General features: G+C 31.6%; 3 protein-coding genes across 4 annotated transcripts; 1 reads left to right on the top strand and 2 right to left on the bottom strand.

Annotated features, from left to right (window-relative positions):
* Positions 1–523: 523 nt before the first annotated feature.
* Positions 524–2,135, bottom strand: LOC105117162 (anoctamin-like protein). Of its 2 annotated transcripts, none has more exons than XM_011014730.1 (3): positions 2,012–2,135; positions 1,473–1,590; positions 524–1,304 (listed from the first exon to the last, which is right to left on the bottom strand). In XM_011014730.1, exons 1-3 carry the CDS (start codon positions 2,105–2,107, stop codon positions 1,225–1,227), a joined length of 294 nt encoding a protein of 97 aa, XP_011013032.1. In that variant the 5' UTR covers positions 2,108–2,135; the 3' UTR covers positions 524–1,224. The 2 variants fall into 2 exon arrangements, 1 of the variants encoding a protein (XP_011013032.1); XR_840681.1 differs by lacking the exon at positions 524–1,304 and adding an exon at positions 1,354–1,389.
* A 7,214-nt stretch (positions 2,136–9,349) lies between these two features.
* LOC105117161 (charged multivesicular body protein 1-like) lies at positions 9,350–10,469 on the top strand. The gene is made up of 2 exons (XM_011014729.1): positions 9,350–9,773; positions 9,979–10,469. Exons 1-2 carry the CDS (start codon positions 9,449–9,451, stop codon positions 10,263–10,265), a joined length of 612 nt encoding a protein of 203 aa, XP_011013031.1. The 5' UTR covers positions 9,350–9,448; the 3' UTR covers positions 10,266–10,469.
* Positions 10,470–14,355: 3,886 nt separating this feature from the next.
* Positions 14,356–21,482, bottom strand: IAR3 (peptidase M20/M25/M40 family protein). The gene is made up of 5 exons (XM_011014728.1): positions 20,841–21,482; positions 20,218–20,343; positions 16,044–16,358; positions 15,189–15,317; positions 14,356–14,905 (listed from the first exon to the last, which is right to left on the bottom strand). The coding sequence occupies exons 1-5, from the start codon at positions 21,177–21,179 to the stop codon at positions 14,498–14,500; spliced, it is 1,317 nt and encodes a 438-aa protein (XP_011013030.1). The 5' UTR covers positions 21,180–21,482; the 3' UTR covers positions 14,356–14,497.
* Between the last annotated feature and the right edge of the window lie 299 nt (positions 21,483–21,781).

The raw sequence follows: 21,781 nt of genomic DNA, 5'->3' as shown, positions 1-21,781 counted from the left end.
GGTGTTCAAAAAAACCGAATAACCGAAAAAACCGAGAAAACCGATAGAAAATTAACCGAAAAAACCGAACCGAGATAAAAAACTGATTAAACCGATTACTAAACCAAAAAATCTGTCCGGTTCGGTTCAGTTTCGGTTTCACCACCAAAACCGGTGAACCGAACCGGCTACCCATTAAAATAAAGCTAAGGCAGAAACGACCTAGTATAAATACTAAATGCCTAAATGGTACAGTAAAATGTAAACCTAATTCATTTAGTTTTCATTTGTAGCCAGTGCCACACCAAACCAACCTTCTTCCTTTCCCTTTCAATTTTCATCTTCTTTGTCTCTTGCCCCCTGCATGTCTGTCTCTTCTCTAGTTGATTAATAAATAAATAACCCATATCTCCGCATCTATCTAGTAGACTTGCAGTGGAAAAAAAACTCGAACAAAACCCCTTGTGTCTCTCTTCACCTACAGCAGAAAGAGTCAAAGAGGTAAAGTTTACTGTTTATGCATTGTTAATTCTGTTCTGGCCTTCGTGTGCTTGTAAGTTTTACTTGTAATATTTTATAATGAATAAAAGACTAAATCTTCCCAAACTGTAAGCCAATTTAAAGAAAAAACCAAAAAAACCCATGGGATTAGGTTTCCCGGTTTTTTCCTTAAAAAACCGGATTTAACCGAACTGGACCGGTTCGGTTTGAACCGGTTTTCGGTCCGGTTCGGTTACTTTTTTTACAACAATACAGTAATTCGGTTCGGTTAGTTTTTTTAGTCTAAACCGAACCGAACCGAACCATGAACACCCCTAGTTGGCAATAACCGGAAACTTTTTCTAAAAAGTAATCTTACTTGGAAGCAAAGATAACGTATAAACTACAACAAAAGAGACCATAGACAAGAATGGCATTACATTAAAGACATGCCACACTAAAAGGGCTGAGTTCTCACGCTTCCTGAACTGGAAAAACAACACAGCCCATAGCATTACGTTTATGAAGAAAAAAGGTAGCTCTAGTAACTGCAGTGATCTGGAAAAAGCATACCATTATAAATCCGATGTAGTTCATGTCACCAGATGCCTACTTAGAGACATGTTACATGAATTACAACGCATACCAAGAGGCAGCAACTCGACAGACTTAACCAAAATCAACCAAGTGAACAATAAGTCCAAATGCAGCTGGAAAGATCATCCATCGAGTATATATCCGAAGGAAAGCAAAATAGATGGCAATCTACCGAGAGGAAGTTCCCGAGTTAGAATTCAGTGACATAATTGCAATGTCCAACACATTGGTTAGCTGCGTGCACTCACCTTCAATCCAAAATATGAAGACGTCATCAAGCAGGTTTGTATAATTGTGCCCAACTTTTCAGGAGTTTCTTTCTCTTAAGTTCATCTAGAAGCCAGCATTTGTCCAACTTCAGAGTTTATATAGCATCACAAAGCAGGTAATTTAGTAACAAATGAGATTTGGCATACCATGTAGAGGAAAAACTCGTTTAACAATGCCTTCAGATTCCAACATTTTTAGTAAAGGTTCCCATACTAACACTTTGCCATCCAATGCTAGAGTTAAGTCTAGCTTGCCCTTGTTTACCTGTAAATTTCAGTTTGAGTTTCATTAACCAGAGATATCAGATATGCTAAGTTCAAAATGCATGCATGTGTGCACACATGAGCAGACCTGGGCACAAAAGAGGTTTGGGCTATCTATGTTAGTAAGGATATTTCCCAAGGACGACGATAGGATGAAGTTGTTGGTTCCTTCAAATTATTACATAATGGAAGTGTGCTTGTGACATATACAGAATGTTTTTCAATTAAATGAGATGCATAGCGATTGAAGGGCCAAGCAAAGGTGCATAACAGTAAGAAAAACACAAAAAAACATGTCTCATCATACAAAAATGTCATCCCGAGTTGTGATTTTGTGCTTTTTCGCAGCCAGAAAATAAATCTGAATTTAAATTTTCAGTAAGAGAGAGAGCAAACAAACTATGCATGCAAAAATATCTTACAATCCCATGTAATAATTGCTTGTAGCACTGGAAACGCTCAAACCAACTGAAAATGAGCCATCTGGCTGTCTCACAAATGCTTTGACATCCTCCCATTCAAATTGTAGAAAGCATGGTAAGACAAGCCCCCTTGTTATAAAATTAGGAAAAAAAAAAAGGGAAAAATCAACAACTTAAGAGCATCCTATAAAATTACCAATATAAGCTCGTTTGGTAGTGTTGTGAGGTGTGGTTAAAATTAAATTGTGCTATATTCACAGTTTTAAAGGTATTTGAATAATTAATGTACTCTATAATTTTGCATTTTGCATGGTTCCATTGAAAAGTTTTTCTTGAAACATTGATTATAAAAACGCTATAATTTATAGCTTTTCTTAAACCTATTTTTTCAAACCACAATATTTTTAAAATTATTTTATAAATGTTTGGTTAATTAATGCACATTGTTGCACCTATAAAAATTAGATATAAATACTTCCATATCATTTAGTATTTTGCTCTATTAACAACATCAAGTTTTAAACATGATACATATCATACTAAAAAGAAACTCAAAAAAATCTTATTACAAGTTCTTAAAAAAATTAATAATAAATTTTTAATTATAAATCAAAAGATGTTCTTTATTAAACAAAAATCCTTAAATATAGCTAACAACTTAAACTGACAATGTTAACTTCATAGCTCGAATCTCAATAAAACCTCTATTTTAATCCTCCACAAGGAAAAAAAAACATTCAAGCTAACTACACCTTAGCAAGTAACTTTACACATGTATCCAAGCACAAGTTTCACATATATACACAAACACGTATTGCATTAACAATAATAAAACAAAAACTTAAAATAAAAATATATCAATAATTCATAATTCACAAAACATGTAATAAAACTAGTCATCAATACATACTTTTACTTACATCCAATTTCATAAATATAACTTTATTTTCAAATCAAATTACTATAATTACACTATATTCATGCCGAGGCTATTAATTGACTATTCCTCACTAATTATTCTAACTAGTTGGCAAGGGCCATTGTCAACTATTATAATCCATTAATTAGCCATTATAGTTAGCTTTAGTGTCAACAAATCCATTTTAGGTGATCATTACCTCAACTTAGCCATTTAAAATCCAATGCGGAAGCATTTGAAAATCCATTTCAAAACACTTTTTTTTATAAATTAGGTTATAAAACACTTTTTATAAAAATACATGCATTAACAAATATCACATACAAGAAAATCAATTTGAGCATAACAAGTTTTGATCATATTTTAAAAAATATAATTAAAAAAATATTTATTTTATTTAAAAATAATAGTTTGTGAAGATTTACTCATCTCGTTTTTTTAATCAACCAAAGTCCATAAAATCAACTCAAACAACCTATTTCCAAATATATAACACATCAAAATCTCTCTAACACTTGATTACAATAATTTATTAACTGCATATTTTCTAATATAAAAACCATAACTTCTTATAAAAAATTTGAAATTTCATTTTGCATTTTGGGTTGTAAACTAGTATTAATTATATTTCCATCCATATATGATTCACCATATAATTTTTTTTATAAAGTTTATAAAAAGCCTAGAAATCATTTCTTAGCGTTGTTGCTAGATAATTTAATATCTTTTACTTTTTTTCACCTTAATTATCTCTATAAAACTCATATTAATACATCATTTATGGTGTTAGAAACAAGATAAAATAATAATTTTTTGAAGTATAAAATTTGGGTAAAAAAAATCTATTTAATATAGTTTTTGGGTTGACTAGAAGCTTTTGTCAAATACTTAAACTAACAACTTTTCACTTTTATACGTAATACTTTTAGACCATTAAATAATCATTAAACATTCTTAATACATCATACAATATCTTAGAATTTATTATATTCATTATATTTGATCATTCATACAAATAAGATTTAAATTCCTGAACTTTATGCATTTTTTATATAGCAAAAAAACTTTAATCAATGCAAAACCTTTCTACATAAAATAGATTCATATTTCTTACCTTGAAATTAAAAAAAAATGAAACTTCAATCACTCTAGGTAAATGTGCTTCACTACTCTTCTTTGCACCTTTTGAAATTCATGTGACTTTTAAAATTATTTTCTCTAAATTATTATGAATGTTATAAAACTAGGGTATATAAAGTATATGGTTCCATCTTTTCTTTTATATAAATATAGGGCTACATAAGCCTAATTTGTTTTTCTATTTAGTTCAAAATAAAATTATATATAACTTTGGTCCTTATAATACTCTAGCCAAAAAATATTTAAATTAGGGTATTACATTCCTCTTTCTATAAAAGTTTTATCCTAAAAACTTAATGTACCTTCATTCTCAAATATATAAGGATATTTTGCTAGTATATCTTCCTCTTTCTCTTAAATTGCCTTTCATGATATATGATTAGACCATCACACCTTCACAAATAGAATAATTTGATATCTCAATACTTAATCTTTTCGATTTATAATTTGAATGAGTAATTCTTTATAAGTTAAATCTTTTTAAACTCGCATCAATTTCTATACCATATCATGACTTAGATAAGAAACATACTTCCATAATGATATATGAAACACATTATAAATAGTAGATAACTTTAGTGGTAAGGAAGTTCTATAAGCAACTTCACAAATCCTTTCTAGGAACTCAAATGGTCCTATATAGCTCAACTTCCTTTGCTTATCAAACCTGATAAATAACCTTAATAGGAGATACCTTTATGAGAACATGATCACCAGAATTAAACTACAACTCATTTTTTTTTTTGTTAGCCTAACTCTTTTGTTGATTTTGAGCTACCATAAACTTATCCTTAATTAAATTTATTTTCTCTGTAATAGCTTACATAATTTTAGATCCTAACAACTTTTCCTCACTAATTTCATCCCAACACCAAAAAAAAATAAAATACATGCACCTTTTTCCATACAAAACTTCAACAAGTGTCATTCATATACTTGTCTAGTAACTATTATTATATATAAGCTTCACTAAGATAAATGGTGATGCCAATCACATTTGAGATCATTCACACTGGTTCTTAATAGATATTCTATAATATGATTAATTTGCTTGTTAAATACAATGCCAAATTTTAAATTTGTCTTATCTAACACAATACTAATAAAAACACCATATAAAATAACAATTTTATCCACATACAACCGTGTTAAATAATTAAGAAGAGTAGTAAGTTTGATAGGAAGAAAGTGAGTTGACTTAGTAAGTCTATCAATAATCACATATACAATGTCATTGCTTTCTTTGTTCTTTTTTTTTTTCTCGAAATCCTACCACAAATCAATTTGAAATGTGCTTCCATTTTCATTCTAAAATCTCTAAATGTTGCAACAGTCTTATAAATGTTTGATGCTCATACTTAATTTGTTGACAAACTAAACATCTTAAAACAAATTTAGTAGTTTCTTTTGTCATGTTATTCCATTAAAATATTTTCTTCAAATCCTAATTTATCTTTTTACCACCTAGATGAAAGGTGAAATGAAAATCATGAGTTTCATCCAAAATCTAGCCTAAATTCCACATTATTTGAAAAATATAATCAATTCCTAAACCATAAAATACCATCATCACATATCATACAATCATTTTTTAACCCTTTCTCCATCTTCTTTCTAATTTTACAAAGTTCATGATCCTTAAGTTGCTTTACTTTTACCTTCTTTATCAATGATGATTGAACTATTATATAAACTCTATGATTTTATCTTTTCTTTTATGTAAATATAGGACTATATGAGCCTTTTTTTTTTCCTACTTAGTCCAACACACACATACACACACAAAATATTTGTCCTTATAATACTTAAGCCCAAAACTATTTAGGTTAGTGTTTTAGGTTTTTTTCTGCCTTCTTCAACTAATGGATGTCATTGTTTATTTTTTGACAATTCATTTTGTTCCTTAAAGTTTTATTTTTGGTGATTTAATTTTAATGTAAGGCTAATTGCTTCTGATTTCTTAGTAAATGATAGAATTAGAAGAATAGAGATTGAAATAAAAAAGGCATCAAACGTGGATGGTGTGCTATAAGTTTCGGAAAATATATATTTTGGTCCTCTAACTTTAAAAATAATGCAAATTATATGATTTTAGTGCTTTAATTTTTTTCAAACTCAATTCTAGTACAAAAAATTATTTTTGTTATTTTTTAATCTTTGATTGAGAGAGGTTGTCAAATTCCAGCAGTAAAAAGAGAAAAATATCATTAACAACAAAATAGCTGATGTTAATGTCAAATGATTTTATTTGATGAGGGTAGTTTATATTAGGTGTTTTTTTAACTTTTAAAGTTCGTGAAAAATATATTTGAGCTCGGTTTAATTTTGGGTTGATTTTGATTTTTGGGATGATCTTTTAGTTTTTTTAAGTCATTGATTAGTTTATCACAATTTCTAAAATGTTTCATAGGCGTTTTGGGTCAAAATGAGTTGAAAAACAGGTTTTGAGAAGAAAAAAAACTTAAGCCCCAATTTTATAAAGTTTAATAATATATAAACCTATGAACTAGATTAACCAGCCAAACTTATAAACATGTTCATGGACTTTATAAAGTTTAATAAAATGACTTTTCTCTAAAACTATTTTTTTACTATATGATAAAACATTCATGTTCAATTAAAAAAATACCCCACTAAACTCATAAATCAAGATAACTTATATTACTTTGGCAAACCCAAAAGCCATACTAAACCTATAAAGAGAGAAAAGAAAAAGAAAATACAAAGTTAAATTCTCAACCATCTTAATAGTAAAAAATAAAAATGACAAAATAAAATTGAAAAAAATCATAACAAAAAAAGGGTAAAAGAGAAACAAAACATTGTGGATTACCAAGCTCAATTAAATAGGAAAAAAAATACCCCATTAAACCTATAAATCATGGCAACCTGGTTTACCTTAACAAACCTACAAATTATACTAACCCTATAGAAAGACAAAATAAAATAATAAAAAATTACGAAGCTAAATCCTAAACCACCTCAATATTCAAAAAATGAAATTGACAAAAACAAACTTGATAAAAAATCATAACAAAAATTCAATGAAAAAGTAAAAAAAAAAAATGCAAAACATTGTAAATTACTAGTATAATCCACAACATAATGAGAGTGGGTGAATGGTAGTTTTCCTTTAGTTTGGTGGCCTCGTTGGTCGCACCAAATGTTTTTCATAAAAATAAAAAAAATTTAGAAGACAATTATGTTTTTGAAGAAGTGAAAGAAATTCAAAAACCAGGTTAAATCTTGAATAATTTAATAAAAAACAAATAAGGTAACAACCAAAAAAACAATTGCAAAATTATGGAAAAGAAAATAAAACCAAGGAAATATTAACCCTTTTAACTTTTTGAATCCTTGAAATAAGTCATCAAACTAAAAGCATAATAAACTTGAATTGAAAGGTGAAATTAAATTTTTTATAAAAAAATAAACTAAAAAAATCAGAAATCTAAAGAATAAGGATTAAGTTGAAAACATCAATATATGATTAAAAAAATTGAACATACAGAATTTCTCAACGTGTTTTTTTACATATAAAATCCTAAATGTAAATTGAAAACTTTATGCATGTATATAATTAAATAAATCAAGAACTATTGAGTAAAGAATTTAAAAATAAAATTCATATAAATAACAAAATTATAAAAAATAAAAGACAAATATAGATTAAAATATTTAATATCGCAATATAAATAATTTACTTGGTTATGTTTAATGATTTTTTTTATTAAAATTAATTTGTAACAAAAATCGACACATAAAATTTATTAAATAAAATAAAAAGAAAAAACATACCATGCAAAGCTGCACATATTAAAAATATTTTTTATTTTTAAAAATAAGTTTAATATATATAAAATATATAAAACAAATTCTAGCTTAATCATACTAACATCTTCAAAAATTAAACACATATAATATAATTAAAAAATAATCATCATTAAAAAAAACTAAATAAAAAACATAGAGAAGTAAATATAAACTTAAAAACTATTTTAAAAAATATATAAAAGGGATTTTATTTTTATATATATATATATATATATATATATATATATAGAGAGAGAGAGAGAGAGAGAGAGAGAGAGAGAGAGGCCAAATGCTTGGCCTATTAATGAAAAGCTTTTGTTTTAGTTTCTGATTTATTTTTGTATAAGTTAATGTGATGAATTATCTTAGAAAAAAAATAGATGATACGTTATCTTAAATTTCCAGTTTTTTACTATTATGGTGGTTGAGAAATCAAGGTGATTTATTTTTTTTTTAAAATTTTTTTTTTAACTTATTTTTAATCAAAATAAAATTAGAAAACATTATAGCAATCTTGTTAAATCAATCTATAAACTCTAAAAGCATAAAAAACCACTTCAAAATCCAAAATCAACCTGAAATCAAAATTCATCTCAAGCTAAAATCCTTTTCTTTAAGCACTTTTAATGTAAAAAAACACATAATTTGAGCTATCTTTATTATGTCTTTATTATATGAAATCATTTGATATAAAAATTTATCATTTTAATAGTTGAAATCATCACAATAATAACTTTCTTTTTCTAGATTAGAATCCAGGGATCCCTTTTCTCTTTTCCCACCTAAAAATGATTGAAAGAAAAAGTTTTATATCATAATTAATTGTTTTAGAATTAGAAGGACTAGTCATCTTATAGTAAAAATAAAATAAAGTGGGGGAATCAAATATACTTTCTAAATAAATTTAAAAGCTAACATTTATTTTATTCGTATTTTTTTATTTAAATCCTTTAACTTACAAATCAATCTCCTTTAAAAAAAAACATGCAATTAGGTTCTTATTTAAGCTAAAAATAATTCAATTATATAAGGAAAAAAAATATAAAGATCAAATTAAGAATTTTTAAAAAAATTACTGTAACAATTCAAATGAAAGGATGAATAGTAATTTCAACTCTAGTAAAACCCCATTCCTTTTAGCTTTATACTTAATTCTTAATGATTCAATAATATTTTTTACCTAGTTAGTTAAAATGATTTTTTTAGCCATTTTTAATATTTTTTAGCTAGTTAGTTAAAATGATTGTTTTAGCCATTTTAACTGAATTTAATTAAAAGGGAGGGAGCATGGAAACACATTGAAATTGAAAAATGGAAGGGTGCAATTGTAAGACAGAAGAAGATTGTTTTGGGAAAATGTATTCCAGAAGGCAAGCAAATTGCAAACAAGGGCAGCGATTGACACGGTAACGCACGCGGACTCCCAAGGGTAACATGGGCATTTAAGAAAACCCCCGGCACCTTCCTTTCCCTTGCAGGGGACGAAAAAGAAGAAAGAGTTGATAAAACCCATTCGAATTGAAGTGGATTATTTGATATTGGTAGAGAGAAAAAAACAAAAAAAAATGGGAAACACAGAGAAGCTGTTGAATCAGATCATGGACTTGAAATTCACATCGAAATCGCTGCAAAGGCAGGCAAGGAAGTGCGAGAAGGAAGAGAAATCGGAGAAATTGAAAGTGAAGAAGGCGATCGAGAAAGGAAACATGGACGGTGCTCGGATCTATGCTGAGAACGCCATTCGTAAGAGGACTGAACAGATGAATTACTTGAGGCTCTCCTCCAGGCTCGATGCCGTTGTCGCTAGGCTTGATACTCAGGCTAAGATGACCACCATTAACAAGTCCATGGCTTCTATTGTTAAGTCCCTCGAGTCTACTCTCGCTACTGGTAACTACTCTTATCTTTTCATTAATTAAGAGATTATAATTTGTTATCCTATTAGGGTTTTACTGATCAAACATCTTCTTTTCATTATTTATTTATTAGGTTAATAAAAGGGTTGGTTTTTTGTAGCCTTTTTTTTGTTGTTTTTTTTTATAAATTGAAGATATCTGTGATCTGCGGTGATGTTTTTTATCGTTCTTCGATACAGGTAATTTGCAGAAGATGTCGGAGACAATGGATCAGTTTGAGAAGCAGTTTGTGAACATGGAGGTACAGGCAGAGTTCATGGAGAGCGCAATGGCTGGTTCTACCTCACTGTCCACACCTGAGGGTGAGGTCAACAGCTTGATGCAACAGGTAGCTGATGACTATGGATTGGAGGTCTCTGTTGGGCTGCCACAGCCTGCTGCTCATGCAGTGGCAACCAGTTCGCAGGAGAAGGTGGGTGAGGATGATTTATCAAGGCGGCTTGCAGAGCTTAAGGCCAAAGGGTAAATTATGTGTTAGGATCTGATGATCTCAGGCGAATGTTCTCTATCGTTATACATCTATCTATATGGTGTTTTTACTGTGCCTCATTCCAAAAACATATCGTGTAAACTTGGCTTAATTGGGATTATAGTATTTGTTGACTCTTTTGTGTGTTGAATATGAATGGCTTATGCACCTGTTGAGTTGCATAACTTGTTGACCAGCAAATACTTTCTATACCTAGAGTATGAGATATGGTTTCAATCTTCAGATTATAAGTATGAGATGGTATGCTTTGTATGCATTTATGGTGAGATTGAATGTTGGGAGAACTTGGGTTTATATTCAGGTTTCATGAAGCAGGATCTCCATTTTTTTCCCCATAGTATGTTCATTTTATTTGTGAATTATGGTATTTGGCATGAACTAGGGCTCCGTGGCAGCTTGTCAAAGCCAACCCATATATACTAATTCGAAGTTCAAACTTCTGGGTGCCTTATTTTTTTTTTTTGGGTCATGGTGGAATACCCTGATATACTCGTTTGAACAGGGATACGAGATATCCTTGACTGTCTAACAAGGATACGAGAAATCCTTGACTCTCTTCTTTTACTACCATGTTGAGTTTGGATCGAAAAAACTTGAATGATTTTCTACTGTAAACCTCGGCAGAACATAGTTCTTGTGTGCAGCTATGGGAAGGTAGAAATTTTATCTGCGGTCTCATGCTCGCAATCCGTCTTTGCCTGATTGTTCTCAATCACTGGAGCAATGTCAATGTTACATTTCGTGGAATAATTCCAAAGGCAGCAACTTGATCTGAATACATGGATTCTAGGCCAAGGAGGACTTCCAATTTTCACAAGAAACCAAACCATGTTGACATATGCCATACCTGGTGAATGATTGAAGAAATCTGTTGGGGCAAAGGTGCCAATTCCGAGGAATGAATGATCTTGATAACAGGATAAGTATTAAGATTTCATGATGTGACCCAAATTTCGATATCCTTCAAGTTCACTACGTTGACTGAAATCTCTAACCTAGGATTCTCAACTTGGCCATTTTCAATAGTGAGTTTATGAATTCTATGCTGTTGTTGGAGGGGCGGGCAGCAGCTGCATTTCTAAGTTAGCACGAATTAAATTCAATCAGAGACTCAGAGAAGGAAAGGATATATGCAAAATCCAACATATATTCCTCTCGCGTTTGACTTGTTCTTACAAATCTTTGGGGCGTATAATTTATTATACATTGCTGAAACTCTTCATTCATTGTCGGCTGCAGCTGCTCCATGAAAATTGCCATCACAATCACACTCACATTCGCAGAGAGTGGATACAAATTCCTCCCCAGTAGTGCAAAACCAAGAAATGAAATGCATTGAAAAACTCACCTCCCAGAAAAGATTAAAATTATGATTACATAACTGAGTAACTGTGTCTCTGCTCCCACACTCTCCCATGTGTCTATGCGTCAGAAGCTGCACCTTCCCTAATACCCGATTCCTCGGTCAGACATCTTTGGTTTTCCCTTTCTCTCTGTCGCTCTTCCTCTCTATTTTATCTTCAAATGAACCACCCACAGTGTCCTTTTGATACAAGCTCGTCTCGTTTTCGCCTTGTTTTGAGCAATAAAGAGAGACCCTCTTCAGGTTATAGCGTTTTCAAGCCATAATTTAACAAAAAACTGAATCTTTTTACTGTTTCCCATCTCTCTCTGTTTATTATCCTAAACATAGAGAGACCCATTTGCCCGTTTGAGTTAAATATAGAAACCCTTATTACTGTTTTAGCGATCTAACAAGAACTCATCTTTTTTTTTTTTTCTCTTTTCTTTGCTGATACATGGGAGAATCTCTTGGGCCAATTCAGCAGTAGATCGCCTTTTGATTGATTTAATATTCATCTAACCCCTTTAGGTACTGTATTAGTTGGTGCCTTTTGCAATCGTGTGGTTGGCCTGGAAATGAATAGCTATGGAGAGGAAGAAGCACAAGCTACTTTTGAAATATGTGTTGTGGTTTCTAGGAGGAATGTCAAGAAGGAGGATGAGACTTGTGATTGTGTTGAGTTTCTTGTGAAGGAGTTGAGGAATGTGGGTTTATCGTTGAGAGAGTTCATGGCTTAACGTATGAGTTTATCAAGGTTTGCTTCTTTTTCTTCTTTTTTTTGTGCTTGTCTACTACATTTTTAATATCATTATACTAATTAATCAACTAATAAATGTGTGATCTTGCAATTGAATGCCTTTTTTTCTTCTTGTTCTACATAATTATGTACTGCCCTAGGACTCCTAGCAATTGCAAATCATTGGTATAAATATTGTTCTTTAACATATGCTAGGGGTTTGGGAGGTGGATAAGGCTATATTGTATTGGAGAAGTTTTACTACTTGGGCTATTTCGTGATTTCAAGATATGCTCATAACGATGCTTTATTGCACGTCAATATGATTGAAAAGTTGAGCATGGCTTCTCATTTAGAACTGCAATTGTGTTTCCCAGGCCCTTCATGAACTTGGCAATGCATGTAGTTCTAATTCATTTGACCGACCCGAGTAAATTGCAATTTTGATTATTCATAAGTTGGAATTCTAAGCTAACTAATTTTCATTTAGCTGGCAGCACCTCTGGAGACACTATAGAGAGCCGCATCATAGTTGCAAGTGAAGAAGCCAACTTATATTGATAATTGTAGGATGAGTCATGATGCTTTAAACTTGTCTTCCTGTTACATCATTGTAATTAGATAAACCCAATATGCCATTTAAATTATTAGATTCAGGATCTTTTAGCATTTTTCTTAAACAAAACCTGTTTATATTGATTAACTACCTTACTTTAATTCATTTGATTGACTCGAGTAAATTATAATTTTTTTTATTAATATGAGTGTTCGGGTTAGTTTATGTATATCTCAACTAATTTTATGGGTCTTGAAATTAACAACTATGTAAGTTTCCAGTAGTCCTAAGGTTTGAGGGACTCAAACTAGTGATCTTTAGAAAATAAATTTAAAATCTAATAAGTTGAGTTACATCATTAGGTTAAACATTTTCATTTTCTATAAATTGGAATTCTAAACTAACTAATTTTCATTCAGCTGTCAGCACTTGTAGAGACACCAGGGAGGGCGGCAGCACGATTGCTTTAAAAACTTCAGTTACTAATTTTTCTCTTTGTTGTCTAACTTGTATTGAAGTCAATGTCATTCTTTGGATGCCACGGTTAATTAGTGGGATTCCTCACTTGATCTCTTAGCAAATTAAATAAGAGAACAAGAATCGTGACGTTCAAGAATCTTGGCAAACATTTCTGCATATTTGTTGAAGTAGCTGTAGGTTCTAATAAATCCAAGTGCTTGCCAAAAGGCTTAATTTTCATTCCATGTAACAGCTATTTATAATATAATCCCCGTATCAGAGGTTAAAGAGGAGAGAATACAATCAATGATTTACAGGATGATTTAAGGGAGATAGCTGTTCTGGAAATCTCATTACTCCCACCATCACGTTGGAGCGTGTAGATTAGATAAACCTCATCTTGTCTAGGATATGATAGAATGCCTCTCCGCCAAGAGGTTCGGTGAAGATGTCATCTAATTGAGAAGATGTTATGTGCATGGGCACTACTTCCCTACAATGCCGAGCCTCCAACTTCCACGTCTCTTGGAGAACTGGTCAAGGGGGAGGTGCCCAGTCCTATATCACAGATGCATCGCATTCTTCGAGAGGATGTTTGAAGGACAATCATGCCTGTGTAACAAGCAGCCAAGCAACGTCTGCTTTCTCCTCGCAAGAAGGGATGCTGCTCCAAGCGCTTTAGAACCACTATTAGACTTGTCAACAAAAGTTTTGCGGCTTTTAAAACAAACATGGCTTGTTCAGATGCATGAGCGCATCCATGTCACCGAGATTAGCACAATCCCTCAACTCTGATGAATGATCACAGTACAGTACGGTTTCTATAGAACAAAATGAACGAGTAGCTGGAAATGATATCGGAAGTTAGCAATATTGATGTAACTAGAAGGTGTAGCGTCATATAGCTTCAAATTGTTCCTCAAAACTTAACTATGAGAGGGAAATTTAAGCATTCTGATAAAGATAAACCTGTAGCACGTGATTTGACAGGATATTTTAACTTGAATAACACGTCATATTTACAACAGAAACAATACAGAGAGTTGTCCTGAAAATTTTCATCGCTTGTAACGAGAAATTTATATTATTTATGAAGTCAGCTAAAAAGTGCCTTACAATTCATCATGATCATTTTCCTCAGGCAATGTAACTTCTGGTTGAAATTCAAGAAGATACCTAGCAGCCAATGATGCGTGAAGTGCAGCGCCATAAGGAAGCACATCTTCATTGATTTCAAAGTAAGGTGAGTGTGGGGATTGAAGTTGCTTGTGTGTCTCATTCTGCATTCCAATAAAGAAGAAATATCCTGGTATCATCTCTTGGTAAAATGCAAAATCCTCAGATCCCATCAATGGTTGCATGTCTTTAACTTTGTCAATGCCCAGCAAATCACTAGCAACAATTCGGAAGTAATTGTGCAAGTATTTATCATTTATGGTAGGAGGGAAAAAGGGTTTTTCATTCTCAAGGAAATTAATAACTGCTTTGCACCGTTGTACTGCAGCTTGCCCTGTGACAACCTGTAATTAAAGAGAAACAGGACTGGTCATGGTGAAATATAAGGAAGCAAATGGTAAAACTGCATAGAAGTTTGAGAATACAACAGAAAAGAATACTACCAAGTTAAATTTTTGTCACTGAGATAAAGAAGGAAAACCATTTTTAGTTACAAAGACAAAGCATGGAAAAAAGATCACAGATCCAAAAGGCTGGACAAGATTTTTGTCCACAAAAAATGAAACAAGAAATTCAATACAACTTTTTCAGACATAGTTATATTTGCTCATAATTCAACAGCAATACCTCCTCAATACGGTGCCTAAGCTGCATAAAGCTTTCCTTTAAAAAGGCTCGGAAGGTGCCACCAATTGTAACAGAATCTGGAATAACATTGAATGCACCACCTCCTTGGAATTTTGCAACTGTCACCACCTGCATGTTAACTTCAAATTAAACAGTGCCAAAATATAAAAAGTGAATAAGAATGAATAACAATGTTCAATCGCTTCAACAAGCCGAGCATTGTTCCTATCTGCTAACAGAAAGTCTCTTTTTTCAGTGATATAAAAAAGAAACTGATGCACCAATCAGATTAAATTACTTACCTTTCTCAATCTTTTTCATTCATCATCCAAATCTGAATCACAAAATAGCATACATATAGTAGACATAGGAACAAGTCATGTAATTCTATATTCTATTCTCATTTACTATTGTGATAATCAGCGCAGCGCAGCTTGATGGCATGATAAAAATTAGGTTTCTCAAACTAATTGATTAACAATTAATTAGTTTTAAGCTGGCCACATTTGAACAAAAGATGAGGTACTTTTCAGAATCACAATAATAACTGTAAAAGACAAAAATATCCAAAACATCTTGATACCAGTGAAAACAGAACTCTTCTCATCTAAAGAGCTTCAACATTGCAAGAAAAACCAAGCCATGTTCAAGCACAACAAGGTGGTAAATTAACCCTCTAATGAAAAGCACAGAAGCAATCCTCAAAAATAAAATGCTTTGTAGAATTATAGCATGAAGCAAAAACAGAGGAACTTAAAACAAAAATTATACTGTTTCTCAATAAGATTATGAAAAACAAATGAAAAGGCATTAAGAGTTAGAGTTGATGTAATGTGAAGAAAACAAAATGTGCACCTGGGAGTCCAGTGGATCAGCTTCACGTGAAACAAGGTGTTGTAAGCTAACTATCACATTGGAAGCTGCCAGTATTGGATCTATTGAATGCTGAGGAATGGCAGCATGACCTCCTTTTCCACTTATTACTGCTTCAAAGAATCCACTCCCAGCCAGTAGAGGACCGTGTCTGGAGGCCACTTCACCTATTGGTAACTTATTGGTAACATGCAAGCCAAATATAGCATTAACATTCTCTAATGCTCCTTCATCAATCATTTTCTTTGCACCACCACCTCCTTCCTCTGCTGGTTGGAAGATTAGAACAACTGTGCCCTAATAGAACAAAGAAAATTGGAGGAAGCATAAGAAAGAGAACCACAAAGCTCCTGTTCTCTTAGAATTTTGAGAGCTGAAGAGGTCTCAAAGAATAGCAAAGAGAGGGACTAGCACAGGGTCTGAAACCAAATAGCAGCCCGTCCTGGCCTAGTAGTTTAACAGCATATCTCATTAGGTAGTGATGCGGTACAAAAACCTAAAGAAAACTAGAAGCAGAGAAATAAAGAAGAAAGCCAAGAATTAAAAGTAGGGAAAAAAAAGCTAGGATGAAGAATAGAAAATGTAAAATAAAATATATAAATAGCATAACCTTAAAATACTCAACTACTGGGCTCAGCCTATCAATTAAAATTGTCTAACATAAATAACCCGAATAAATAAAATAAAAACAATGAAAAAGACCTGGATGGGCTTGAATCTAACCAAAAAGTGACAAGCCGGGTCATCTTTTATCATCTCAGTCCATATACTCATGTAATTTACAGTGTGAGTCAGGGGCCCCCACCAGGTAGCTTCCAAATTCCACCAGAGTAAAGGTTTTGGGGTATAGGGGTATATACAGCAAATACTGTTGTGAATGGCCATCTATGGCGGACGAAACAATATCTGAACTTTAACAGAGAGCTTAGTGTCATTATCTGTTAGCTGGAAAGTATTATTGGCATGTTTAAGCTACTTCTTCAAGGAATTTCAATCGAGCTCTTACCAAAAATGCAGATCCACTTCGAATACTGCATGGTATTCTTTCTTTGTACACCTAACGGCTTGCTTCAATGAGTACTTTAAGTAAAAGAATAGAAAATGTAAAATCATAAAGACAGTGCTGCCACCACCTCCACATATTATTTCAGTATAATTTGTCTCCATGAAAATGCAAAATGCAGGGCCTGAAGCTAAAAATTTGCTCAATCCCCCCAAAGAAAATTTTACCGAGGCCCTCATGAAGATGAAAATTTACCCCCTTTCACCCCTAACATGCTTTTTGAACATGTTTAGCTCTTCTATCCAAAAGTTTAGCCCCTCTCAAAGATTAAAGTTTTCCCCTTTTATCCAAATAATGTAAATGAAAACATGCTTGGATCTTCCTTCCCCAGAAGACGAAAAATTTAGCCCGGAAAAACTTCAGCATGGGACTCTAAAACTAGCAGCAGAGCCAGCCATAAATGCATGAAGCTAATCTGGTTGTGGAAAGAAAGTATTGGAATTGCTAGCCATGGCATAATAAAAAAAATTCTTAGTGATTAATAAATTGGTCTTTAGAAAAGCCAACTGACTCACTACAAAGAGCAAGCTTTGTACCAAGTTGCAGGCAATGAGATTTGAAGAGAATTGTAACAAGTAGACCAAGAGATGAGCTAACATTTCTCTATAATTAGTTGTACCAAAAAACCAAGCTAGAAAAGTTAGCTATCTGAACTGACATCAACTTAGTATACATAGGCAGACTTGGTTCATTTTGTTAGTGCGCTGCATGTGTGTTGTTATGTGTATAACAAGTGAGAGCTCCTTGTGTGTGCACCATGTAATTTTAAGAACGTGCACCAGAGGACGAGAGGATAAGCATGCCTCCAAAAATTAGTGATGTGTGTGTGGAGAAAAAATGAAGTGAGTTTGGTCGTGTAGGCATCAATGTTGTCAAAATAAATAAAAAAATTCATCCAGATCATTTTAGGTTCTAATGACTTCAGATCATGAAAACATACGAGTTCACCTACCATGCAAAAGCCTAATATCAAATACAAAAAATAAAAACATAAAGAGTTCTAACAAAATTTAATGATGTTATTACTTTAAAAAGACCAAAATCATGTGTAAATACATAGTTAAATACAAAGTTCACATAAACTATTAATGCTTAAATAAAACATAGAATCTGTCCCCAAAAGATAGAACTGCAGAAGTTCAAAGTGATATTAACTCACACGCATAATGTTTCATTTAAAAGGTAATTAACAGTAATTTACCATAAAACAAATCTATTTAAATAAAAGACTTCGCAAATTTATTGCAGCACTATGGAGATTGGAGGGTAAATAAACATGCAGGAAAAGCTATAAAATGTATTTGCTATTTGTTGTGTTCTTTTCAATTACATTAAGGGTTAAGCTATTCCTACTTCTCTTATTATTATTCCCACTCCAAAGTTCTATGGACAGACAAACTAATCCTATTTAGAGTGTCTTTCTTTACATTTAAATTTCATAATATTTTAAACATCATAATTTTTTATAATGAAAATGTCTTTTCAATAAAATAAAAATTGTTAATATGCTATAAGTATGTTGATGATACAAAGTACTGTCATATGATACCAGCAAAATAAACATAGTTTTTGCATGAGGATATATTACAAATACTAAAATGAAAATAAAATAAAATAACAATCCATTTTGTAATGAAATATCAATTCATGTAAAATATATATATATATACACCTAATCAGCAATGTCATTGAGATACAATTTTAAATTTAGCATTTAATAAATTTCATAATATTTTAAACATCATAATTTTTTATAATGAAAATGTCTTTTCAATAAAATAAAAATTGTTAATATGCTATAAGTATGTTGATGATACAAAATACTGTCATATGATACCAGCAATATAAACATAGTTTTTGCATGAGGATATATTACAAATAATAAAATGAAAATAAAATAAAATAACAATCCACTTTGTAATGAAATATCAATTCATGTAAAAAAATATATATACTTAATCAACAATGTCATTGAGATACAATTTTAAATTTAGCATTTAATTTATTGTTTTTTGTATTATGTTAGGAAGTCTTTTATTCTTACTAATCCTTAAACTTCAATTTTAAGAAATAATATAGATAGGGATAGTTTAGTCACTAATAGAAGTCAAGAAGTGAAAATAACAATAAAAGGAGTGGGAATACCGCTTTTAGTCCTCTATTTTCTATAAAAGTATATCAAGAGATAGCATAACCTGAATACCTGATTGGGAAATAGATATACAAATAAAAATATAAGAAATGAAGCAAAGAGTGCTTTTCGTATGATATCACTTAAGTTAACTATAGAAACTTGCGTTAAGGATAGAAACAACAAAAACTAGAGCAAGGCAACACGTGCAAACTTTAAAAAGTAGCTCAATCAACATGGAAATGGGCCAAAAAGGGAACACTTTGAACTCATTAAAACCAGCCTATAACTCACATTACTATCAAGTTCAATGAGCTAGCAAGAGAGTCGCATACAATTTTGCTCATGATTAATTTTTTTTATCCATGTTAGCTCTGTTCTTTTTTTATGTTTGGCAAATAAAAGCATGAGATTTTACAATTTGAAACCTGTTTTTACCAACCATGGTGAGTGTTTTGTGTGGCACTTGTGTTTTGCTCTTCTCCAATATAATAAGCCAAAGCAAATGAAGTAAATTGCTAGGTCATTTGCTCCCAAAGTCTGCTACTTGTTTTGTAGAGTAACTTAGAATTCCTTCTTTCTTTCTTCTTCTCCTCTTCTTCTCTCTCTCTCTCTCTCTCTTTTTCCATGAATGAAAGGAGTTTAGAATTCCATGGGAAGATAGATCAATTTCTGACACAATGGAAATTAAATGGATGAATTATGCAGCAAAGTAGAAAATCTTCAATTAAACATAGCTCTGCTGGGTAGTGGATCCAGTTTCAACAACTCCGGTGTTGAGGAAAAAAAGGACATTGAAGAACAATGTGTGAATGACTGCACAAATATTCAGGAAAAAGATTCTGCTATTGCTAAAAAAACTTAGCATAACACTTGAAATTGTCAGGATTTAAGAGCGCTACAGGATAATAATTTGAGCATATATAACATCAGTAAAAGCAAGCCCAAACAAAACAACAAACCTTCAACTCTTCACGATGGTCTTGAAGGATCTTTGCAGCACCAAGAAGCATTGCAACATGAGAATCATGACCACAAGCATGCATCTTCCCAGGAACTTTGCTCTTGTACTCCCACTCCACCATTTCCTGTCATTCAAGTACCCATGAATCAATTCCCGTGGAACTTTATTTCACCAATTACAAAAGGGTCAATTGAATCCAAACTAAAAGTACACCATGCTGTGCGTAAATGGTTGTCACTCTAGAAAACCAATATAATTAATGAAGGTAACAAATTTCGACAGAAATATTTAAGTCAACTTACAGAAAATTAGAAAATCAACAAAAACTGATCCCAGTTAAAAAAATAAAAAGAAAAAGAAGAATAAAACAGCCAGCAACTAGATCTCACCCTTCTGGGATACATTCTCAAATTCAATTAAAACTCATTTCAATGAAATCCAACTTGCAGCAACTGAAAAGTTAAATAAAAAAAACTTTCTAAATTCAATTAAAACTCATTTCAATGAAATAAAAGATAGAATTGAATATATATTATCATTCCTACAAGAATCAAACTGATTTAACACAATTAGACTAACAAAACGAAGTAAAAAAAATACAAAAATCAAGTTAAACCAAACCTGCATAGCAAGAGCATCCATATCTGCCCTTAATGCAACAAAAGGAGGTTTACCAGACCCAATAAAGCCAACAACACCAGTAACTGAAAGTGGGTGTTTATATTTAACACCTATCTTATCCAATTCTGCTCTAATAAGCTTACTAGTCTCAAATTCCTCAAAACCCAGTTCAGGATTCTCATGTATCTTTCTCCTTACCCCTACCATCCAATCAAATAGCTCTTCTTTTTTGGCATAATTGAGAAACCTTGAAGGGATATCTGATGACCCCTTTAAGCTTAAAATTGGACTCAACAAATACAAAAAAAACCCCAAAGAAACCCAGTTAAACAAACTCATGGTTTTGTTTCTCAAAACCAAGAATGCTTGTTGATTGTAAATTTTGAATTTTCTTTGAGGGCAAAGAAAAAGAACAGATTTTAATGAAAGAAGCGAGGCCTAGATTTATATGGTACAGGAAGTAAAACAAGCAAACGATGGTGTTGCGTGATGTTTGAAAAGCTCAAGAAGGTGTGAGGAAATTGAGGACAAAGAAAGTTGTTTTGGAATATTAGTGGGCGTAGTAGCAGCGGTTGCGGTGATGAGATGCTTCTCTGACTCCACATGACAAATTTATCAGGCCAATAATCCATGTGCTGATTTTCAATATGTGTATTTTCTTTTTCTTTTTTCACGAGAAAGAGAGAGACAAGCCAATTTTCACACGTTTCTATGACTTTGCATGTGCACTGTTGAGTAACGGAAAATGACATAAAATAAAATAAAAAATTAACAAGGTATTGCAATCAAATAAATAATTAATAATAGCAGTTTATTTTATATTTTAAAAGTGATTTTAAAAAATTTTAATTTTTTAATTTTAAATTAATTTTTTAAAAATAATATGTGTTGATATCATAAATAAATTTTAAAAAATAAAAAAATTATTTTTATATACTTTT

The sequence above is a fragment of the Populus euphratica genome, unplaced genomic scaffold (genome assembly GCF_000495115.2).
Source record: "Populus euphratica unplaced genomic scaffold, PopEup_1.0 scaffold1202.1, whole genome shotgun sequence".
Taxonomy (NCBI): domain Eukaryota; kingdom Viridiplantae; phylum Streptophyta; class Magnoliopsida; order Malpighiales; family Salicaceae; genus Populus; species Populus euphratica.
This window is presented reverse-complemented; position numbering and strand designations above follow the sequence as displayed.

Bases quoted from the DNA above. Each gene is read 5' to 3' on its own strand.
- LOC105117161 (XM_011014729.1), top strand. From the start codon at position 9,449: ATGGGAAACACAGAGAAGCTGTTGAATCAGATCATGGACTTGAAATTC. The intron at 9,774-9,978 runs GTAACTACTCTT...TCTTCGATACAG, and splicing joins CGAGTCTACTCTCGCTACTG to GTAATTTGCAGAAGATGTCG.
- LOC105117162 (XM_011014730.1), bottom strand. From the start codon at position 2,107: ATGGGAGGATGTCAAAGCATTTGTGAGACAGCCAGATGGCTCATTTTC. The intron at 1,591-2,011 runs GTAAGATATTTT...TGAAATTTACAG, and splicing joins AGCAATTATTACATGGGATT to GTAAACAAGGGCAAGCTAGA. The intron at 1,305-1,472 runs GTATGCCAAATC...TTTGGATTGAAG, and splicing joins ACGAGTTTTTCCTCTACATG to GTGAGTGCACGCAGCTAACC.
- IAR3 (XM_011014728.1), bottom strand. From the start codon at position 21,179: ATGAGTTTGTTTAACTGGGTTTCTTTGGGGTTTTTTTTGTATTTGTTG. The intron at 20,344-20,840 runs GTTTGGTTTAAC...CTTGAATGACAG, and splicing joins TGGATGCTCTTGCTATGCAG to GAAATGGTGGAGTGGGAGTA. The intron at 15,318-16,043 runs GTGCACATTTTG...GTTAACATGCAG, and splicing joins CTGATCCACTGGACTCCCAG to GTGGTGACAGTTGCAAAATT.